Source organism: Carassius carassius, chromosome 35 (genome assembly GCF_963082965.1).
Source record: "Carassius carassius chromosome 35, fCarCar2.1, whole genome shotgun sequence".
Taxonomy (NCBI): domain Eukaryota; kingdom Metazoa; phylum Chordata; class Actinopteri; order Cypriniformes; family Cyprinidae; genus Carassius; species Carassius carassius.
Window position 1 is genome coordinate 6,602,442 of NC_081789.1, and position 23,205 is coordinate 6,625,646.

The 23,205-nt window shown below is 38.8% G+C and overlaps 2 protein-coding genes and 1 long non-coding RNA gene across 5 annotated transcripts in view; 2 read left to right on the forward strand and 1 right to left on the reverse strand.

The window, feature by feature from the left end:
* The window catches only part of dpp6a (dipeptidyl-peptidase 6a), a 474,280-nt gene that overhangs the window by 366,889 nt on the left and 84,186 nt on the right, over nt 1-23,205 (reverse strand). The gene's annotated exons all lie outside the window — the stretch shown is intronic.
* Nucleotides 4,533-7,046, forward strand: LOC132115920 (uncharacterized). The gene is made up of 2 exons (XM_059524354.1): nt 4,533-5,922; nt 6,104-7,046. The coding sequence occupies exons 1-2, from the start codon at nt 4,816-4,818 to the stop codon at nt 6,155-6,157; spliced, it is 1,161 nt and encodes a 386-aa protein (XP_059380337.1). The 5' UTR covers nt 4,533-4,815; the 3' UTR covers nt 6,158-7,046.
* LOC132115921 (uncharacterized) lies at nt 7,148-9,012 on the forward strand. Its single transcript, XR_009425580.1, has 3 exons — nt 7,148-7,345; nt 7,492-7,586; nt 7,795-9,012. It is a non-coding gene; the product is annotated as an uncharacterized LOC132115921 (long non-coding RNA).

The following is a 23,205-nucleotide window of genomic DNA, read 5'->3' on the forward strand; positions in this document are numbered from 1 at the left end:
GGCGACTCTATCCCCTGACAGTCCAGCTGATTTGTAGACGGTTCGGAGCCGCTCAGGTAGACCTGTTTACTTACAGCATGGTTGCTGTACCGGCTCTGCCGGGTCTCCGGCTCTGCTCCTCAGTGAAAACCTAGTATGCATTGCACCTGCTGCCTTCTTATACTCACACAGTGATCAGCGGCAGCTGGATGCAATAATTGCATGCCAATGTGCATTCGCTCGTTTAGTTTACACTCGATGTAGATTGGTCTATCGAAGCGTTATCCCATTTTGCATCGGTGACCAATGTGGCGTCTCCGTTCCCTCCTTCAGGGAACGAGGGTTACCATACGTAACAGAGACGTTTCCCAACCACATTCCCGGAGGCCCCCCAACACTGCATGTTTTTCACATCACCTTAATCAAACACACCTGATTCAGATCATCGGCTCATTAGTGGATACTCCAAGACCTGAATTGGGTGTGTCAGATAAAGGAGAGATGCAAAATGTGCAGTGTTGGGGGCCTCAGGAACGTGGTTTGGATAATTTAAGCAGTTGGTATGCTGTTTGAGAATTAAAATTTGATCTACATAGAGGTACATGGCTCAAATGTTCTTCATTCGTAATTAACTGATTATGAACTAAACTACCTAGATATATTTCTTGGGCTGCCCTATGAATACTGTTATTTTCATTAATAAATACTAGACACAACTCTAATAAAACACATTGTGGTTCTGTAACGAGGAGTCAGAGACATTCGGATCCATGTGTAATGTTTATTAAGAACTTGTAGTGATAACAGGAAGGGTTCAGACAACAGCGTCAGGGATATCAGAGACAATCAATATCAAGATTGGTTACCAGGCTTGAATCGGGGCAGGCGGCAGACGATAGGCAGGTCAAAGACAAAGCAGAGGGTCAGTAAAGCAGGCGACAGAGGATCGGTAGAATCAGAACAATCCAAGGTAATAGACAGATAAACAGGCAGGGATAAATGCTCAAAAATGCTAGGCTGGCTAAACAAGACTTCGCAAAGAGTGAGTGTTTGGCTTCAGTTTATATAGGCCGTGGAATGAGGAACACCTGGTGGTGATTATTCCGAGGTACGGAGCATATGGGTAATGTAGTCCATGAAGAAGTCAGTACTGGGGTGAAGGTGCCCTCCGGTAGCCATTGGAGAGAGCCACAGAGGCCTAGGTTATAACAGATTCTTAAAATCATCAGTATTCATTTCATTATACTTAAAGCATTTCAAAGTTCAACAATATTTACAATGAGAAAGGTTTTAATTTACTCTGCGTAACGGAAATATATTAGATAATAAAAAAAAAAATTAAAAAAGGAGGGGTTGAAAATAGGAAGAAGAGCAAGTATATATTAGAACATGATTACAAGATTTGTTCGGGAACATGGTTGAAACATGAGGAGCCGAATTCCACAGAAAAGACAACAGGATTTGTAAATCAAATCCGCGTGTCAGCCAGTCTGAAGCAAGCTAACCAACCAACTCTTTCACAGAAAAGCTTTCAACATTAACAACATTAGAACAATTATTGACAATTTCAATTTGGAAAAGAGATTGTCAAATTTGAGGCAAGTAATCAAGATTGATGGTCAAAAAGATGCACAGCATGACTATCACATGTAAACCCATGATAATAATCATGATAACAAGCTCTTTGGATTGCCTTTCCCCACCTAGAAGAAAAGAACCAGACTGAAATTCCTAAGGGGACCTTTAAACCTCTGGTCTCCATAGAACATCCTTATGTCTTTTATAGATGTAGATGCACCAAAATGAACCCCAAAAGACTTATAAATGAATATCAGTCCATTACTTAACTACATATAATATATATAGCCCACACATTTGACTATCATGTTTCTAATCGCTTATTGTGTATGTCTTTTTAATAACTATTGAATAGCTTAAGTATTCATATTCATGTTTAGTATGTGTGTGTGTTTGATTTTGTTTGCTTGAAACATTTCTGACCATCAGTTATTTGTCAAATGTATCATATTCTTGTTATACACTGTAAGACTGAACAGTAAAGGTTTGATAAATAAAATGGGTTGTAATAACTTAAAAATTAAAAAAAGTTCATTAGTCTCACATTTTCTGCGTCATGTGTACATTTTTTTATTTTTAAGTTTACAGTGCTCAAACACTTTAATTTATTTTTGTCATAGCACTATCCCGCCTGACGTCACATCCATGTGCATTCAACATACATGCTCATCTGCGCCTGGGAGAGAGTTCGCCATTTTGGTCTGCTTGCCTCGGGTGCGTTTTTTTTTTTTTGAGAAAAGTTGAGAAAATATAGCGAAACAGGTTTCACAGTGGCATTATTCTGTGAATACTTCTGAGAAGACACGCGCTGTAGCATGCAGCAATTTTACGAAGATCATCGGACAAAGTTTTACTCCGTTTTGACCACGCTGTCTGCTGTTATATCGATTTTGGTTTTGGGAGCATTAATCTGGTAAGTAATCTATTAACACTATATTTTACTGTCGTTTTACAATTATCTGCAAACTTGGTGTCTTGAAAGTAGATTTATTTTATGCCTTTACAATTAAATGAAAGTGAAGTGACATTCAGCCAAGTATGGTGACCCATACTCAGAATTTGTGCTCTGCATTTAAGCCATCCGAAATGCACACACACAGAGCAGTGAACACACACACACACACTGTGAGCACACACCCGGAGCAGTGGGCAGCCATTTATGTTGCGGCGCCCGGGGAGCAGTTGGGGGTTCGATGCCTTGCTCAAGGGCACCTAAGTCATGGTATTGAAGGTGGAGAGAGAACTGTACATGTACTCCCCCAACCCACAATTCCTGCCAGCCTGGGACTCGAACTCACAACCTTTCGATTGGGAGTCCGACTCTCTAACCATTAGGCCACGACTTTCCCCTAAATATGATGTCCATCGCAAACTAGCAAACCGGTAATCATTGAATTTGGGCATGACATTAACATGACATAATCCTTGTTAAACATAGTCACAGTTGGGGTTCGCGTTTCGCGGTAAAATAAATAAAAAAATAAAAAATGAATAATAATTGTGGTGATGACCAACAAACGTGACGTGCTAGAGCAGGGGTTTTCCTACATAGAAAAATTGGCGGCACACCCTTTCCTTTTAGCTGTTAGCCACTCTCGTCAAATTTGCAGCTGTTCACACACTGGTGGTTTCAGTTGTCCTTATATTTTTTTGGTAAATATAGATATTTTGGAACGAATTCGTCGGCTTGGTGCGTTTACCTGAGTGTCAATGTTAAAGCACAGACTAAAACAAGCTACCTTAATTACGTTTTTTTGCCTTAACAAGTTATATGCATGTTTGAATTTTTTTACAGAGTTTGTTACTTTAACTTGTATTGTACCACAGTGATGCATTACATACTGTGTTAGTTTACCAATGTCCATGCAGAAGTGCGTGTTATTAAAATTATCTATTACACATTACACATTTCTATGCTGGTATTTAGCTTTTAACACTTTAGAAAGCAGACTGTATACTGATAAGTGTTTTTTGTGAACATTGCAACCTAACTAACTTTTGGGGTTTCATTCATCTGTCCTAAATGTGGTTTCAAGAAGCCATTTAATGGGAAAACTATCCTCAGTCATTTAAGGGCACATTTAAAACAACATTTGATGATGGATTGTCCATATAAAGACTGTCACTATCGCAGTAATGTTTATACCTCTTTCAATGCCCACAAAAGTAGGCATCATCCAGATGCTGATGCTCATTTGTCAAATTTTAAGAATGATATTATCTTAACAGAAACTGACAGCCCCACAATGCTGGGTCAAGTTGAAGCTGCTGACTTTCCTCAGAATACTCCTGAGCATGAAAGTCCTGACTATAGTCCTCTTGAGTCGACTTATGATACTTGTGAATTGCAAGCTCAACTAAATAGCAACTTGTCGTCTTTGTTCTTGAAAATGCACAGTATTCTTCATGTTTCAGAGACGGCAACACAAGACATAGTTGAGAATTTGGAGCAGATATTCTTACTGTCCAAACCTCTTGTGAGAGACTCTATTATGACGGTTCTTCAAGAAAATGAACAGTCAATCAGTGATGTCCTTCTTAATGATTTAGTTGAAGCTATCATGAAAAGTAATGTTTTTGTCAGTGCAACTGCGGAAGGTGCAGAGCTGTTTACTTCTAAGCGAAAGAAAACATTTGTGAGAAGCAACTACCCTCTGGTAATGCCAGTACAATATACTGTAGGTTTGAGAGAATGCACAGTGGTATATGTTCCAGTACTACAAATGCTTCAAGCTATGTTTAAAAATACTGATCTTAATGAAAAAATTCAAGCCAACCCGTCATCACCAGGAATGTACATGTCTCATGAAGATAAAACCTATTTTAAAGAAAACCATTTTTTGTCAGAAGCAGGAGAGCTGAAATTGTCACTCATTTTGTATATGGACGACCTTGAAATAGCAAATCCTTTAGGCACATTCAGAAAAGCTTTGTGCAGTATAATGGCTGCTTGCAAACCTACCCAGCTATCATACAGCTAGCGCTGCTATGCAAAGTATCTGACGTGCAGGGTGTGGTTATGAAAGTATCCTGTCACCTTTGTTGAAAGACTTGCAAACTCTTGAACAGGATGGCATTTTCATTGAAACCCTTGGTCAGCTTGTTCAGGGCACTGTGTTGTGTGTTGCAGCTGATAACTTGGCTGCTCATGGTCTTGCAGGCTTTGTGCAGTCTTTTCGAGGACAATACATCTGCAGATTATGCTGCTGTACTACAGACCAAATACAGATCAGCGAAGTTTCTGAAGGAGAGTTCAGCATGAGAATGAAGAAATCTCATGATCTACATGTCCAAAAAGATTTGCAGGAAGAAAATGTAGCTCATTTAGGTGTTGTGGGTGAGTGTCCTCTTAGCAAGGCCCTGCAGCATTTTCATACCGTTACAGGTTTCCCACCAGATATACTGCATGATTTGTTTGAGGGTGTTGTACCTGTTGAGTTGGCTTTGTGCATCCGTGAAATGATTCGGCGGAAGTATTTCACGCTTGAATATCTGAACACAAAGATTCACACATTTCCGTATCAGCATTTTGACAAGATTGATAAGCCACAACCAATCCCAAAGAGTTTTGTTGCCAAACTAAGTATTGGAAGAAATGGACATGAAAATTCTGCTTTGCTGAGATTATTAACCTTGATGATAGGAAGTAAGGTCCCAGAAGGCAATGAAACATGGGACATAATAATGAACCTTAAAGAAATTGTCCAGCTTGTGTTATCTCCTTCTTTCACAGAGGAATCCCTTCAGTACCTGCAGACCAAAATAAGTGATCACAGACAGGCTCTTAAAGCTGTGTTTCCAGACTTAAATCTCAGACCAAAACACCATTACATTGAACATTACCCGGAACTGATCAAGTGTTTTGGGCCTCTGGTTCATCTGTGTACCATGAGGTTAGAAGGGAAACATCGTTTTTTTAAAAGGGTGATGCATGACACACACAATTTTAAAAATATCTTGAAGACTCTTGCTGATAGGCATCTGTCCATGATGGCTTTTCATATGAATGCCCCATCTTTTTTCAAACCCCAAATACAAACCAGAAGTGTTACTTCTGTGCAGGTTACTACTCAACCTCAAGTGGCGAAAGACTTCATAAAGACCAAGACAGACAGCCAAAATATATATAGCACATCAGTGGTCTCCATACATGGCACAGATTATGCAAATGGAATGTTTGTATCTGCAGGACAGTCAGGGGGACTTCCTAATTTTTGCAAGATTGAATGTATACTTCTTGTAAATAACTCTGTGTCATTTCTGTGCAGGTCCTACGAGTGCTGGTACATCGAGCATTTAAGATCATTTAAGCTGACATCATTGGACAATTTCTCTGTGCATGAGCTATCAGAACTAAATGACACAGTCACTAAAGTCTCCCAGCATACAACATTGATGGACATTTGGTGTTAACACAGAAAAGGTTCATTTTGATCAAACACCTGGATGTCTAAAATGCATTTAGAAATGTTGACTTACAGTCATGATAAATGAGGTTGGGAAAAACATTGACAAGCCTTTTTTTCTTTTCCTTTTTTTTTTACAGGAATGGAAGCGCAGAACTTTTTCCTGCATGTCCATACATCCACTGACATTGTGAGGAAGATGACTTTATCTTCACGTCCAGCATCTGTGGAAGAGCTAAAAACAAAGATAAAAGAGAAATTTGATCTCACCATTGACTTTACCCTATCATACCAAGATCCTGACTACAACGGGCAGCTATGTTCCCTTTTAGACATTGAGGAACTTCCACAGAAGGCTGTCCTTATAGTGGTGCGATCTGAGAATGATGCTAGTTCTGTAGCATCTGATGACACAGTAATATTGCCACATGCAAGGATTCCAGAGAGGGCTGAAATGTGGCCTTGCATTTTTCGAGTGCCAACTTTTTCTTTTGAAGTAGAACTTGTACTTGCTGAGGGAAATGCTGCATACGAGACAACAGGAAAGACTTTGAAGTTAAATAGAGTACAAAAGCACAACATTCTTGAGACCCTAGCAGAACAAATGCATGGCTATAAAGCATACCCTAATGTTAAGGAAATTTCTATGGTAGCAGAAGCCCTTGTCAACAAGCATCCCTGTCTAAAAGAGCCAGGCTCTTGTGCAGGTTAGTATGGATGGAAGAACAGCCTAACATTTAAGATGGGCAACTACCGCACCAAAATTAAGTCGTGCTGGATCTCAGGAAGTTGCTGTAAATTCTGGAAAGAGGAGTAAAAACAACCCCCAAAAAGATGCCCCTCACACGAACATCAAAAGACCAAAAAGGGCAGAAATTTATTTCCTTCCAAATTTCCCAAGAGGTGATGATACTTCAAGCCTCGAACAACAAAGACAAAGAATTATAGATGAAGTTCAGATGGCTGACAAAAATCTTGTCCTGATCACAAGGTTAATGGACAGCACTTTTGCTTTGCGGCGCAAAGAGATCGTCTGTAATGAGATACCAGTTGATGAAATCCTGAAACGATGGCCTGCTCTTAAATTAGTCGCAGGTACAAATATTTTCTTTGTTATAACTATTCAGGATCTTTACATTTAATTGTTTGTTGTGGTTGTGTTGAATGTTCAAAATGTGTTCAAAATGTTTCTTTTTGTGACTGTTTTTACAGATCTGTGCTGAGTTTCACAGAGTGACGAATGTCAACCTAAAAAGAATCGTTTCTTTGCTCAACTGGACCAACATACCCCCCGGCTTCAGAGCCTGTTTCGGAAAAAAGCTTCTCGGACAGGAAAAGCTTCTGAACTCCTGGATCAGCTCTTCAGAATTTATGACCTCCAGGTCAGTTGGTTCAATTCTTAATGCCTGGTAAAGGTGCTTAATTATCTTTAGTTGAACTCTAATGGTTGGTTCATGAATAGTGTTGTGAGGCTATACTGATTAGCATCCGTACTGAATTATTATTTTTTTTTTTATGACAATGAAAGGATCAAGTTGATGTCCATGTTAGACGTGCTGTGGTACTCCGGGCTCTCCCTCCATATATGCATGAGAGTGATGTTAGCTTTTCAAGATGTGGGACGTAAGTGTGCATATTCAGCAGTGCCTATAGTTTATTAAAATAATTGCCGTCACATTTGAACACACCTATGATCTGATTGTGATTAATAGATATGTAGGTTGTGGTTGTGTTTGCCTTTTTTGGACTGTCCTGGTATTTGACTGCAGGTTTGGTGTCAGCTTTAAGAAAAATTTTAGTAATGGGTAATTGTTTCTCTTGTTGTCTTTAGGTGGAGCAGTCTGATGAACCGAACATCAATGATGTACCACTTGGGCTCCTCCTAAGCAATCAGACATCATCAGATGCCCATTTTTTCTGCCCAGAGAGGATTGCAGTTCTGATTGAGGGTAACATTGTTATTGAGTCCTACACACTGGCTGATGCATTCGTCATTCTATTTGCACTTACATACACCCTGCACCTTAACTATCCAAAACAATTGCTCAACACATTTGACTTTGTCCAAAAGGTCTTGATGGGTCTTGAGGATGGAAAGTTGAGGCCTAGAGTTTTGAGTCTGAAAAATGACCTGTTAGCAGTAGTGTAAGCACATTTGTTTTTCTTGCTGTAAAACATCTAACAGATGGGTTTTATAGATATTGTTTCTGAAGTTTTAATGCGTTAAAGTTGAATGAAGTCCTGTTTTGTACATTTTTATACTTGTGTAATATGTTTGTGTATCTAATACATATATTTGTATTGACAAATATTCTAAATGTGTCCTATGGTGTGACAACAAACAATGTGGGGGAAAAAATCATTTAAAATAGTTTAATCTCTTTAATGGTATTTGTAACTTTCTCATGCTATTTTTTTTATTGTTATTTTTTATATCTTTGCAATGTCACACCATAGGACATATTTACAAATATAATACACTCAGGTAATTTTGAAATTGTGGAATGGTGTGGTTGCAATAGGAATTTGCACATAGGGTTAACTGCAAGTTAAATGATGGCTTCCTTGCAGCAGATAATTGCACACTGCCATGCTGTTTTGTATATTAAACCTCTTACAGAATTGTTTTATATTATAGTAGTTGTAATGTAAATGCTTGTTGAAGGACTGAATGTTCGCATAGGATACTTGCACATTGGTGTGACAGAGAGATTCTGTATCTGTTTACATTGCAGTGCACAAACTTCAGCTTTATTTTGTGTAAGTAACAAAACACTAAAGATAAGCTTTGTATTATACTTATAATATTTGTAATACGTGTTACACTTCATTCATCTTTATTTTATAATTTCAATTTGTTACAGTTAAATGTTTTAAATAATTGTTTTAGAAAACGTATAGTGATCCGGATGTTGAGTGATGTCGAGGCAATTTGGAAAGTTTACACATGGCACATTCATGTGTCTTGAGCATTTTGTATTTGTTTACATTGCAATAATATGAGATATTTCAAGAACGTCATATTTGGTTAATAAACAAGTTACTTGCACTGAAGTGTCTCTGTGGTTATTTTGCCTTATTCAAAATTTAAAGTTTTAAATTACAGGAGGATTATAATTCTAGGACTGTGTAAGAGTCCCCAATTAATGTAAAAAAAAAAATAATAAGTTAACAAAAAAATGAACAATTTGATTTTAAGAATGCAAATATTTCATTTTAAAACTAATGAAAATGTTCAAGTTATCTGTACCCAATATAAATATGTACTGTAAACTCAAAATACTTAGTTACAAAAATAACAGTATATGGTAACGGACACTTAAAAATATATATTTTATTGAACTTAAAAAAATTAAGTTAATTTGACTAAAAATGTTCAATGTAATCTGTTTCAACTATTTTTTTGAGTTAAGTGAAGTTGTCGGGTTTTACAGTGTAGGAATCGTGTCCAAAATTATACCCTGCAAGAGCGGGAAAATTCGGACCACGTGATTGATAAGATAACATATGATTTATGACACCCCAAACAAAAACAATATCTAATTGATCAAGAAAACATTTGAGGTGTGGCCGAAAGGCCAGTTTAAATACTCAGGACACCATCAGATTTTGCTTTTAGCTTTTACATTTTAGCTTTTGCTTTTAGTCATGCCAGCTCTTAGCTGCTGCTTTTTGTCATCACTTTTAGCATTTCTTTGAGTGTTGTTCCAGCGTGCTTCGGCCTGCTGCTACTTAGCCACAATGAGAAGAAACACAACCTAGTCCCGACAAACTTTACTTCTGTTCTTTTACTTTAGTGTCTTTTCTTTTTTGTTTGTGAGTTTCATGTTCTGAGTTAAGTTTTGTAATGCTGTGTCTCCGAGTCTGACCTCGAGCGCCTGCCTAAAACTACAACCTGCCCACAACTCCGCATTGTCAGCCAACGCCCAACCACGGGCTTCCCAAGACATCACTTCAATGACTACTGAACTTCCAGCCAATCAGCGACATCGGGAAACCCCTTTACACAGGCAATGCAAGTACCTTACCTCCAGACTCTGATCTGAACTGGTGTAGCGATCTAATATAAATTTAAGCTCATTGAGGAACTCAATGCAAGGGTTAATTAAGTGATTGATGGTTGTTCATGTATGCAATTTCACGTATTGCTGTAAACTTGGGATTTCACATTTTCATTCTCTTAAACTCATTCTTTCCTAATTTTCTCTCTTCCTGCATATTGTGTGAATGTGTGTGCTTATGTGTTAGATAAGTTTATATGTCTAAGATTTATCTAATAAAGCCTTATTCATATTGAAAAGAGAAGTATCTTGTGTTTCATGCTTAAAAGTTAATGTCTTAAACTGCCAATCTTGTTACTGTGCTAATTAATAGTGTTTTCACTATACTTTGGATATTAATATCCATTGCAGAGTTTGTTATACGGCTCACTCAATGAATCGCTGGTGATGAAACGGTGATTCTGTCCAAATTCCCTTTAAAATCTTAAATGATTCCCTTTGAGCTAAACTGACCTGTTTCCCTTACAACTGTAAATAGGGATAATTTAGATTTCCTGTTACCTTAACACTTATAGCCATCTGAAAACCTGTTAAAATCTTGACAATGGTTTTCCTCAATATAACTATCCACAATTCCTTGCTCTGGGGGAGACACAAATGAAGAGTTCCATTAAAAAGATTTATACATCACAGAGAATCTTTCCTAGAACTCCCCTCACTCACAGAGACAAAATGGTGTGTATGAATATTGGTGTGAATCAGCTGGCTGAAAGGCATGTGTGTGTGCAGAAGAGAGAGAGAGGGAGAAATAGGGAGCGTTAGGGAAGAGGGATGGCACAGCGGCTTGCTTTTAACTCCACACTTCTTTTTACTGAAATGGCTGCGCAGAGACCAAAAGACGGAAAGAGAGCGAGAAAGAGAGAGAGAGAGAGAGAGAGAGAGAGAGAGAGAGAGAGAGAGAGATGACAGGCTGACATGTTGATTCAGGAGAAAGTGTCATCACATTAGTGAGCATCACAATACACTTTTCAGAAATTCTGCAATTGTTCAAACCGTCAGCAGTGTGAAAGCATGTTTCAAGTTCTTTGCAGTTGGTTTGACTGTAGCTGCAAAAAGTTTGAATGAACCTGCAGCTTTCCAAAGGTCGTTGTTTTCATCAACACAAAGTAAAACACAATGAAATCAGAAACAGGTCGTAAGAAAAAGTGAAAGTAAAAGTGAAAGTGACGTGACATTCAGCCAAGTATGGTGACCCATACTCAGAATTCGTGCTCTGCATTTAACCCATCCGAAGTGCACACACACAGAGCAGTGAACACACACACACACTGTGAACACACACCCGAAGCAGTGGGCAGCCATTTATGCTGCGGCTACCGGGGAGCAGTTTTGGGTTCCATGCCTTGCTCAAGGGCACCTAAGTCGTGGTATTGAGGGTGGAGAGAGCACTGTACATGCACTCCCCCCACCCACAATTCCTGCCGGCCTGAGACTCAAACTCACAACCCTTCGACTGCGAGTCCGACTCTCTAACCATTAGGCCACGACTTCCCCTGATAAATGAGGATAAATGCCATAGATCCCATGGTGCTGTAGCATCGTAACTGCTGCTTAAGAAGACAAACAGCCATATCTGTAATGTTGTTGACTTGCAAAGGAATATTTTGAATGCCAGCTGAAGGTTTGTGAGGAAAATACCAGTGAAAGCTGCCAGAGAATGTGTCTAGCAGAGGGACACAGAGAATGGACAGAAGCATGTTATTGTCATTGTGACAGTATGTGTTGGAATGCTATTATTAATTTCTTATTACGCAGTTGCATGTAAAACTTGTTTGTTAAGGGACAATCATAGCTTTCTATAGTCAGATAATTTACATTTACATTTATTCATTTAGCAGATGCTTTTATCCAAAGCGACTTACAGATGAGGACAGTGGAAGCAATCAAAAACAACAAAAAGAGCTATGATATATAAGTGCTATAACAAGTCTCAGTTAGGTTAACACAGTACACGTAGCATGGGATTTTAAATAATAAAAATAAATAAATAAAAACAAAATAATAACCGATAGAATAAAAAAAGAATAGAGCAAGCTAGTGTTAGAGATCTTTTCACACACACACACACACACACATACAATTGCATAATAAATGAAAAGAAAATAGAATACAAAAAGATTAGAAAGGTAGGTAGATTTTTTTAAAGAATAGAATTAGAATAGTGAGTGTTAAAGTAAGAGGGTCAAATAAAGATGGAAGAGATGTGTTTTCAGCCGATTCTTGAAGATGGCTAAGGACTCAGCTGCTCGGATTGAGTTGGGGAGGTCATTCCACCAGGAGGGAACATTTCATTTAAAAGTCCGTAAAAGTGACTTTGTGCTTCTTTGGGATGGCACAATCAAGCGACGTTCACTTGCAGAACGCAAGCTTCTAGAGGGCACATAAGTCTGAAGTAACAAATTTAGGTAAATGGGTGCAGAGCCAGTGGTAGTTTTGTAGGCAAACATTAATGCCTTGAATTTTATGCGAGCAGCTATTGGAAGCCAGTGCAAATTGATAAACAGAGGTGTGACGTGTATTCTTTTTGGCTCATTAAAAATTAATCTTGCTGCCGCGTTCTGAATTAATTGTAAAGGTTTGATAGAATTGGCTGGAAGACCTGCCAAGAGGGCATTGCAATAGTCCAGCCTGGACAGAACAAGAGCTTGAACAAGGAGTTGTGCTGCATGTTTCGAAAGAAAGGGCTTGATCTTCTTGATGTTGAATAAAGCAAATCTGCAGGATCGGACAGTTTTAGCAATGTGATCTGAGAAAGTCAGCTGATCATCAATCATAACTCCAAGGCTTCTAGCTGTTTTTCAAGGAGTTATGGTTGCTGTGCCTAACTTGATGGTGAAATTGTGATGAAACGATGGGTTTGCTGGAATCACAAGCAGTTCTGTCTTGGCAAGGTTGAGTTGAAGGTGATGGTCCATCATCAAGGAAGAAATGTCTGTTAGACAAGCTGAGATGCGAATAGCAACCGTCGGATCATCAGGATGGAATGAGAGGTAGGGTTGAGTGTCATCAGCATAGCAGTGGTATGAAAAGCCATGTTTCTGAATGACAGAACCTAATGATGCCATGTAGACAGAGAAGAGAAGTGGTCCAAGAACTGAGCCCTGAGGCACCCCAGTAGTTAGATGTTGTGACTTGGACACCTCACCTCTCCAAGATACTTTGAAGGACCTATCTGATAGGTAGGACTCAAACCATTGAAGTGTGGTTCCTGAGATGCCTTTTATCAGTAGGGTTGATAGGAGGATCTGGTGGATCTGGTAACCGTGTCAAAAGCAGTGGACCGATCAAGCAGGATAAGTATTGAAGATTTGGATTCTGCTCTTGCCAGTCTTAGAGCTTCAACAACTGAGAGCAAGGCCGTCTCAGTTGAATGCCCACTTCTGAAGCCAGATTGGTTGTTGTCAAGGAGGTTGTTGTTTGTGAGAAATGTAGAGACTTGGTTGAACACAGCTCGTTCAAGTGTTTTTGCAATGAAAGGAAGAAGGGAAACTGGTCTGTAGTTCTCTAAAAGAGATGGGTTGAGGTTGGGTTTCTTAAGTAGTGGACTTATACGTGCCTGTCTAAATGATGAGGGAAAAACACCAGTGTGGATGGATGTGTTGATGATGTGAGTGAGTGCAGTTACAACTGCAGGAGAAATGGCTTGAAGGAGATGAGATGGAATAGGATCAAGCGGGCAAGTAGTAGGGTGATTAGAAACGATGAGTTTTGAGACTTCTGCCTCAGAGAGTGAAGAGAAGGATGTAAATGAGTGTATGTTTGCTGGTGATATGAGCTTGACTGATTGTGGTGTGGAAAATTGTGCACTAATGTGTTTAATTTTATTAATGAAAAACGTTGCAAAGTCGTCAGCTATTAGAGATGAAGCAGGAGGTCGAGGAGGAGGACAAAGAAGTGAGGAAAATGTTTTAAAAAGCATGCGAGAGTTAGACGAATTGTTAATTTTGTTATGGTAGTATGTCATTTTAGCAGTGGAGACATCAGCAGAGAAGGAAGATAGGAGTGATTGATACACATTAAGGTCAGTAGTATTGTTGGATTTCCGCCACACCCTTTCAGCAGCTCTAAGCTTAGAACTGTGTTCGCGTAGAACATCAGATAACCAAGGGGCAGAAGGGGTGTTACGGGCTGGCCTGGAAGATAAGGGACAAACAGTGTCTAAACAAGATGTAAGAGTGGAGCAGAAAGTATCAGTAGCACTGTTAGCATCCAAAGATGCAAACAGTTTAGGGGAAGGAAGTGAAGATGAAACCATTGCAGATAGCCGGGTGGGTGAAAGTGTGCGTAGGTTACGTCGAAAGATGACATGTGGAGGGGTAAGTGATGTGGCAGGGAACATGTTGAGGTTAAGAGTGAGGAGGAAGTGATCAGTGGAGTAACCAGAACATGATCAGTAGAGCAGTGTCGTGTATAAATAAGGTCCAGTTGGTTGCCTGATTTGTGAGTAGCAGTAGTTGACACTCGGTTGAGATCAAAAGAGGCAAGATAATGACTGCTGAACTGTATATTTGGCTGTTGTCCTTGGCAAAACCAATTTCCTACACTGCGCTCCTGTATGTGTCTCATATCATTTTGTGCCCTCTGTATTTGTATATTAAGTAATTTCAATTCAGATCAATATTTTGCATCCATGTATTTATATATTTATTATAGTAGCAATATGTAGCAAAAACTACGACTTCATTCAGCATTGTCTTCTCTTCCTGTCTGTTGTGAGAGAGAGTACAAAACAAAGCAGTTTGTGATATCCGGTTTGCGAACACATCGTTCGATGTAACCGGATCTTTTTGAACCAGTTCACCAAATCGAACTGAATCGTTTTAAACGGTTCGCGTCTCCAATACGCATTAATCCACAAATGACTTAAGCTGTTAATTTTTTTAATGTGGCTGACACTCCCTCTGAGTTCAAACAAACCAATATCCCGGAGTTATTCATGTACTCAAACAGTACACTTACTGAACTGCTATGAAGAGAGAACTGAAGATGAACACCGAGCCGAGCCAGATAACGAACAACAGACTGACTCATTCTCGAGTCAAGAACCGTTTCTGTCAGACGTGTCCGATTCGAGAACCGAGGAGCTGATGATACTGTGCATGTGTATGATTCAGTGTGAAGCAGACTGACACACAGAGTGTCTGAACCGAACTGATTCTTTTGGTGATTGATTCTGAATTGATTCTGTGCTAATGTTATGAACGCGGGTAAACCGAAGGCTTGAATCAAGGGCAATCATCGCCAATGACGCCGTTACATCGAGCGCAAAAGAACCGGTGAACCATTTTTTCTTAAACCGGTTTATTGAATCGAACTGTCCGAAAGAAGTACTGGTGATCCAAAAACCGATGCAACCAGTTCTTGACTCGTGAACAAGTATATGTTTTGTTCATTATCTGGATCGGCTCGGTGTTCATCTTCAGTTCTCTCTTCACAGCAGTTCAGTCAGTGTAGTGTTTGAGTACATGAATTACTCCGGGATATTTGTTTGTTTTAACTCAGAGGGAGTGTCAGCATTGGAGACGCGAACCATTTAAAACAATTCAGTTCGATTTGGTGAACTGGTTCAAAAAGATCCGGTTACACTGAATGATTCGTTCACGAACAGGATATCACAAACTGCTTTGTTTTGAACTCTCTCTCACAACAGACACGGAAGAGAAGACAATGCTTAATAAACTCGTAGTTTTTGCTATTTTTGGACCAAAATTTATTTTCGATGCTTCAAAAAATTCTAACTGACCATCTGATGTCACATGGACTACTTTGATGATGTTTTCCTTACCTTTCTGGACATGGACAGTATACCGTGCACACAGCTTCAATGGAGGGACTGAGAGCTCTCTGACTAAATCTAAAATATCTTAACTTGTGTTCCAAGGATAAACAGAGGTCTTACTGGTTTGGAACAACATGAGGGTAAGTTATTAATGACATAATTTTGCTATTTGGGTGAACTATCCCTTTAATTACTTATATTTCATCATATATAAAACTGTATCTTTTTATATTTTAAATCGTTTAAAATAAAATGAATCGATAACGCTTTATTATAGGTAACACCTATTAGTTGCTTCTTAGCATTCATATTACTAGAATATTAGCCATGCATTAGTGCTAATTAAGAACATATTAACTCATTCTGCTTGACCTTATTCTACATCCTTAATCTTACCCAATACCTAAATCTAACAACTACCTTACTAACTATTAATAAGCAGCAAATTAAGAATTTATTGAGAGAAATGTCGTAGTTAATAGTTAACAAGTGCTACCTATTCTAAATTGTTACCAATAATTCATACTATTAAAGGAATAGTACACTCAAAAATGCAAACTGCTGAAAATGTACACATCCTCATGCCATCCAAGATACAGATGAGTTTGTTTCTTGATCTGAACAGATCTGGCATTACATTTTTTGCACACCAGTGGATCACCTGCAGTGAATAGGTGCCGTCAGAATGAGAGTTCAAACAGCTGAAAAAACATCACAATAATCCACAACCATTATTGAGTTTTTTAAAGAGTGTCTGGTTAGGTTTCAGAGTGCTGCTAAGTATGATGGATCAAAATATTTTTCAGATCCGATTACTGCTAACTGTCCCACCTAGGATATTATTATCCACAATAAATTCAATAATTAACCCAAATTCCCAGTTTTCTAGGGAGCCGTCACCAGAGCTCTGTACAGAACTAGCATTTTTTTATTTTGTTGATAAAGTGAGTGCCATTCATTTATCTTTTACTCCACAGCTGTCTGACCTGTCTTTGAACTCGCTGGCCAGTCCATTTTTCTTTTGTCATTTTCAACATGTCTCTTTTAATGGAACTCTCTGATCTTGTTAACAAAATAAAGACAACTACATCTTTGCTCGATGTTGTTCCCCCAGAGATCATAACATCAGCCTTTCCAGTAATTTACCCTAGTATCCAAGTGTTGATTAACTCATCTTTGGACACTGGTGATTGTTATGAATTGCTTTAAGCATGTGGTTGTTCAGCCTTTGCTTAAGAAGCAAGGTTTGGATGAAAGTTTTTTTGTTGTAATTATTGGCCTGTCTCAAAGTTATAATATTTGTAAAAAAATGTTTTTAAAGTTGTGCAATTACAGTTGATCCCATTCTTAAATAAAGCTAACTTATCAGAACCTTTTCAGTCTTGTTTCACTGCTTATCACAGCACAGGGTCTGCTCGCTTAAAGTGTTCAATGATATGTTGGTTGCAGTTGATGCTGGTAAAAATGCAGCACTGATTCTACTTGATCTTACAGATGCCTTTGATACTGTAGATCATTATGTTCTTTTTTGGCATTTAGAACATTTAATCAGTATCAGGGGCACATCCTTATGAAGGTTCAGCTCATATTTCAAAGACAATTCTTTTTATGAAGAGCTAGGCACTTTTTCCTCATCATCTGCCCCAATCATTAGTTGAGTACCTCACGGCTCTATTCTGGGGCCACTTCTTTTTAACTTATACTGTATATGCGCCCTCTAGGGAGGATATTATTAGGAAGCCCAATGTTTCTTTGCATTTATATGCTGATTATATACAGTTTTACCTCCATCTAAAAGCTGATGATTCCATTCAACCCTTGTTGGAATTTATTTTAGAAATTTAAAAATGGTTATCAAATAACTTTCTCCAACTTAATGAGAAAAAAAAAGAAAAGTTTTTTGGTCCCCGAAAAGGGGGACAAATTAAGGAGTTAATTATCATCAATATCATTAAAGGGTTACTCCACCCCAAAATTAAAATTTTGTCATTAATCACAAACGACATGGGGGTAAGTGACTAATGACAAAATTTTCATTTTGGGGTGGAGCAACCTTTTAACCCCTTTGCTTGCAAGCATCGCCGACGGCCCCAGTTTATTATTGTTTCACTTTCACAGCACATTAAACATCATTCTCTCACTTGATCTGGACAAACTGTGCATCAATTGAAAGTTTAAAGACTCTAGCTTCGATATTTGACCAATTCACCACTCATTCATATTCAGTCACGTCAGCAGCGGTTTATTTGTATTCACATAGACTCAATGAACAGTGTCAATAAGGATTTATAGACCAAACATGCATATTCGTTGAGATATATGGATATATTTACTGATGTTTACTTCATATTTCTTCAGACAGAATCGTTATTTCTATTAATTTTCCACTGATTTACGCGATCTGATGATAAACAGCCTCACCCAGCGCTGTCTCTGTGTGTTTGCCCCTCAGTGCTCATGCTGTGTGTCAGACAAACTCTGATTGGTCCTTCACCTTGTCAATCTTTAGAGTCATAACCGGATTGTCATAACAGCCGCATTGTGTCACATGGTTCATTAACACTTCCTGGTAGTTATCTGTCCAAAACAACAGTGATACACCTCTGTACACACGAAATATCCAAATAATAAACCTGCGATTACGATAGTAAAGATTGGTATGAGATTTTCTTGAGATCTGGGGTGGATTAATATCATTAAGGAGCTGGGCAATCATTTCCTCCTGATTCTGTTGTTAGTAACAGTTTTTATCAATTGCCGGTCATTTTGAAACTTAAATCATTTTTGTCTTTTCAAGATTTAGAGATGGTTATTCATGCTTTTATTACCTCTAGTTTAGATTACTTTAATTCACTGTACTCAGGTCTTTCTCAGTCATCGCTTTCAAGCCTACAGTTGGTACAAAATGCAGCTGCAAGGCTGATGACTGGGGCAAAGAAATATGACCATGTCACCCCAATTTTAGCTTCCATAAAACTGCCTACCGGTCCTTTTTAGAGTTTAGTTTAAGACTTTGTTGTTTGTTTTCAAAGCTCCTAACCATCAAGCTCCATCTTATCTCAAAGATCTTCTTATCCCTTTGTCATCTACCAGACTTTTAAGATCTGCTGACTGATTATTTGTCCCTTGTTTTCTTTTGAAAATGAAGGGTGACAGAGTTTTTTCTGTTACAGCCCCCTGTCTGTGAAACCAATTGCTTCTGGACATCTGCCTTGCACCGTCTCTTACAATTTTTAACCTCTTTAGCCATTTAATCTCACTTTATTGTTGTTTCATTGTCTGTCTTGTTTGGCTCTTTTCAGTTTTTTTCTCTTTTAAATGTATTTTATATTGTTCAGCACATTGGATAGCTTTGCTTTGTTTAAATGTGCTGCATAAATACAATTTACTTACAATTTTAATGACCCTAGATCATCAATTAATGTCTTATCCAATTAAAAGATAAAAAATTATAAAAAAAATAAAAAAATCATCAAGACGTTCTAAGTTCAAACTATCTTCCAGCTAAAATAAGAGTCCATGCTTTCTCCAAAAATAAGGAGAGTAATATGCACAGATTAACAAGTGAAATCAGTCCAAAACAGGTCTAAACAAATGTGTCAGTAGATTTTGATGTGAAAGAACAACAGGATTGAAGGACTTTTTTATTATTGAAGTGCATACTGGTAAGAATGCTGATATTTTTCTTTCTAAATGGCAAGCACTAGCATGGCATTTAAGAAGTGTGTTCATCCATGATGTCACTCAAACTTTGAATTTTTACATCCTCGAGGGGGGTGGTTTGCGTTCATTGTGAGCATTTTTTCTATGAGGAATCTCTGCTGCTGAGGCATGGAGGAAACACAGGTGGACCTGGGGCATGGAGGCTCACAGGTGGACCTGGCAGATGAACTTGCGTGTTGTTCATGGATGAGAGTGAGTTGCTGGAGGATGACGCCATTTCTCTGAAGTCATCTGATCCAGTGACTAGTGCTCTACTGGCTTCTAGCCAGGAAGAGCAGGAAATGTTAGATTAGGAAGAAGAAGTTGAGACTAAGTCCTCTCAAACATTCTGCCATGCATATAATGAGATTTTTGAGGTTATGGAACGTGCTACAGCAAGGCTTGACTTGCTTTGGAAGCGGACCAGGATGGTGACGCCTTGTGGTCATCTCGATGAACGCTATCTTTCTGATCATAATAGCCCTCAGTTCAGGTGAGCCTTCCAATTCTTCCAAATCTTGATGTGAAAATTGAGAAGACTTAGAAAAATCTGTTCTCTTTGCGCATTCACACATTCCAGCTGACTAGTTATGCTAACATCGAAGGCATATGTGAAAGCGTACAGTATATGAGAAGATTCCTCCGATTAAAGAGATGCTGGCTTGCTATCTCTCTGTGGTAGAACCATCTTCTCTTAAGGCTCCCTCCTCTTCTCTTCAGACCCCTTCAAGTAACATCTCATCTAAATGGCAAGGCATACGTGGCAGCAGGTCAGGCTGCAGCTTCATTGTACACCATGCTATGGTGGTTATGGAGAGACATCTGTGGGTGAACCTGGCTGACATCAGGATAAAAGAGTGGTGCATTCTCCTTGATGCGCCAGTATCTTCTTCTGAGTTTTTCGCATTTCTGTCAAGAGTTGTCGAGAAGAACAAGGAGGCAAAGTTGTGCTCAGCTGCTTTTAAGTCCTTCATTCCTCGAAGGCCAAGGTCTAAGCCTGAACAAAAATCTTCTGAGCTTTTCGCCATTTCTGTCAAGAGTTGTCGAGAAGTACAAGGAGGCAAAGGTGTGCTCAGCTGCTTTTAAGTCCTTCATTCCTCGAAGGCCAAGGTCTAAGCCTGAACAAAAAAGGGATACCTAGTTAGGAGCATTTATTCCCCCTTTCCAGCAAGCTTCCTTGAGCTTCCAAGCTTCAGGCTGAGTATAAAGTATGAGGGCCTGCCTCAGCCTGAGGGCCGAGAGTGGCACTCCCGTAACTCCATAGATGGTCATAACAAGTAGCTAGGCCTCTTTGTCGCCTCCTTGGTTGGCCATCTCTATGGTGGGAGCCTGCAGTACCCTCTGTTGGAGCATATGATTCTCTGTCTGCTTTCAGACTTTGGTGCTCCCCTCTCTGTGGGAGGGTTATTAAGACCTAAGAAGTACATCTGGTTCTTCTCTCCTGAGAGTGGAAAGCCTGGCTCCCAGAGTTTTGACCACCCCTTTCTGGACTGAGCTAAGTTTCTCTCCTGTTTGAGAGTCAGGCCTTCGGCTCCTTTAGTTCTTTAGGTAGTGCCTCCAGGTTGTTAGGGCTCTAGGTCTCCCTGTTGGGCTGCCATTTTTGGTTGAGCCAGCATGCTCCCCTCAGGTCAGAAGGTCGTCTGCGAACATACCGCTCCCTGTTGATTGTCTGAGTGTTTGACAGTGGAGACCAGGACAATTAGAGCTCCAGATACAGATCCCCTGTAAAGACCTTGTCTCAGATGACCACCAGGACAAGACCACAGGAAACAGATGATTCTTCTGCACAATCTGACTTTGCTGCAGCCTGGAATTGTACTACTGGTTTCATCTGGTCAGAGGAGAACCGGCCCCCCAACTGAGCCTGGTTTCTCCCAAGGTTTTTTTCTCCATTCCTGTCACGATGGAGTTTCAGTTCCTTACCGCTGTCGCCTCTGGCTTGCTTAGTTGGGGTCACTTCATCTACAGCGATATCGTTGACTTGATTGCAAATAAATGCACAGACACTATTTAAACTGAACAGAGATGACATCACTGCACCCCGACGCCCTCGTCCTGAACGCCCCTCAACTTGCACGTGTCATTGTTTATGAATAGAGTAAATGAAACGGGACAAATTTAATCTTGACAAACTATGTATCATTATAAAGATCAAAGCCTCAAGCATCGACGACAGATTGCTGTTTTTCAATGGAAAGCTTATAAAGACTGTATTTGCTACATTTGTGTAAACAGTACAGTACACATAAAAACATGAACATTAGAATGCGGTACATACCAGATCTGTCGTAATAACGAGTCATAAACACATCTACAGCTGTAAATACCAGTTTAGTTAGAAAGGTAAGGGTCCACTGAACGACATCTCATGAAGCACGTTTAGTCCAACGAAGCAATAACGTTGTAATATGGATCATAATTCCTTTGTTTACGTTTCAGTTCTTCAGCGACAGAACTGTTTGCGTCCGTTATGGAATAACTCACGGTCGGAAACTGCGTCTTGGTAGTAAAAAAACGTCATGGTTTTGCAGCATACAGTGTCACAAACAGAATGAGACGATCCACCGGAAAAAAAGGGAAGGAAAGATAGGCGAAAGATAGTATATTTGAATTTTGGTGCTCCCTCGTGACGGCTCGTGACGCGCTCTGACGCACCTGTCAGCTGATGTTGGAACTTATAGCGATCGCCCTTTTCTTTGTTTGTTTTATTTTTCAACAGTTTTTATATATGTGAGAGTGTGTTTTATGTTGAATGTGAATGTATCTGCATGATTACCATCTTTTTGAGTGCATTTACTGTATGGTCACGGCTATCAAAGTGAACGTGTCTATATAAATACAGAGAGTGGATTATTTACTTTATGGCACATTTGTGCTATTACCATCTGTATATGTGGCCATCAGCACTTATTTGCATCGTAATTCATTGTAAATGCTGCATTTCTAGCAATCTCAGCATTTTCTGTAATTGGCAAACAAAGTTAAATCTTTTCTTATTCTTATTTTTCTTACTCAAATTATTCTTATTGTATTTTTCTAGTGCTCAAATAAATCACTTATATGATGTCTAAGTTTCTGTCTAGTGTTTTATAATTGAAAAAAATATTTTCTGATATTTGGGGGGTGTGGGGTGTAGACATAGTCTCATAAAAATGTTATATTGCGGTAAAAAAAACAAAAAAAAAAAACTTTTCATTTTTTGGCCTTGTAAGCACATCTAATAAAGTAAATAATAGAAAAAAAATGAAAATTACATAAAATAGCATACTTATGTAATGGTTATTTTTGAATGACTCATAATCAGCTGGACAGAATACTGAGGAAATGTCTATAATTTTCTTCTTTGCACTATAATCTCAAACAACAGCACATTAGGCAACTTTTTTCTTTTACATAAAGCTTCAGATTAATAATGAGAGCCAGAGGAAAAATCACTTGCAATTTGTTGCCTCAATATGCATTATATATAACCTAATGTGTGCAGACACATTTTTATGGTGATTTTAAACATGAGTCAGTGATCAGAAATAAAGTCAGAAATATCTTTATAGGGAAGAAAAAATGTAAGGGGCTGTTAACAGAATATTTTTTGTAGTCTTTTAAACTTTAGTTAAATGTTTTTAGGGGCTGTTAACAATGTTTATTTTGCAGTCTATTACACTTTTTGTTCAATGCTTTTTTATGTTAACGTGTTAGACGG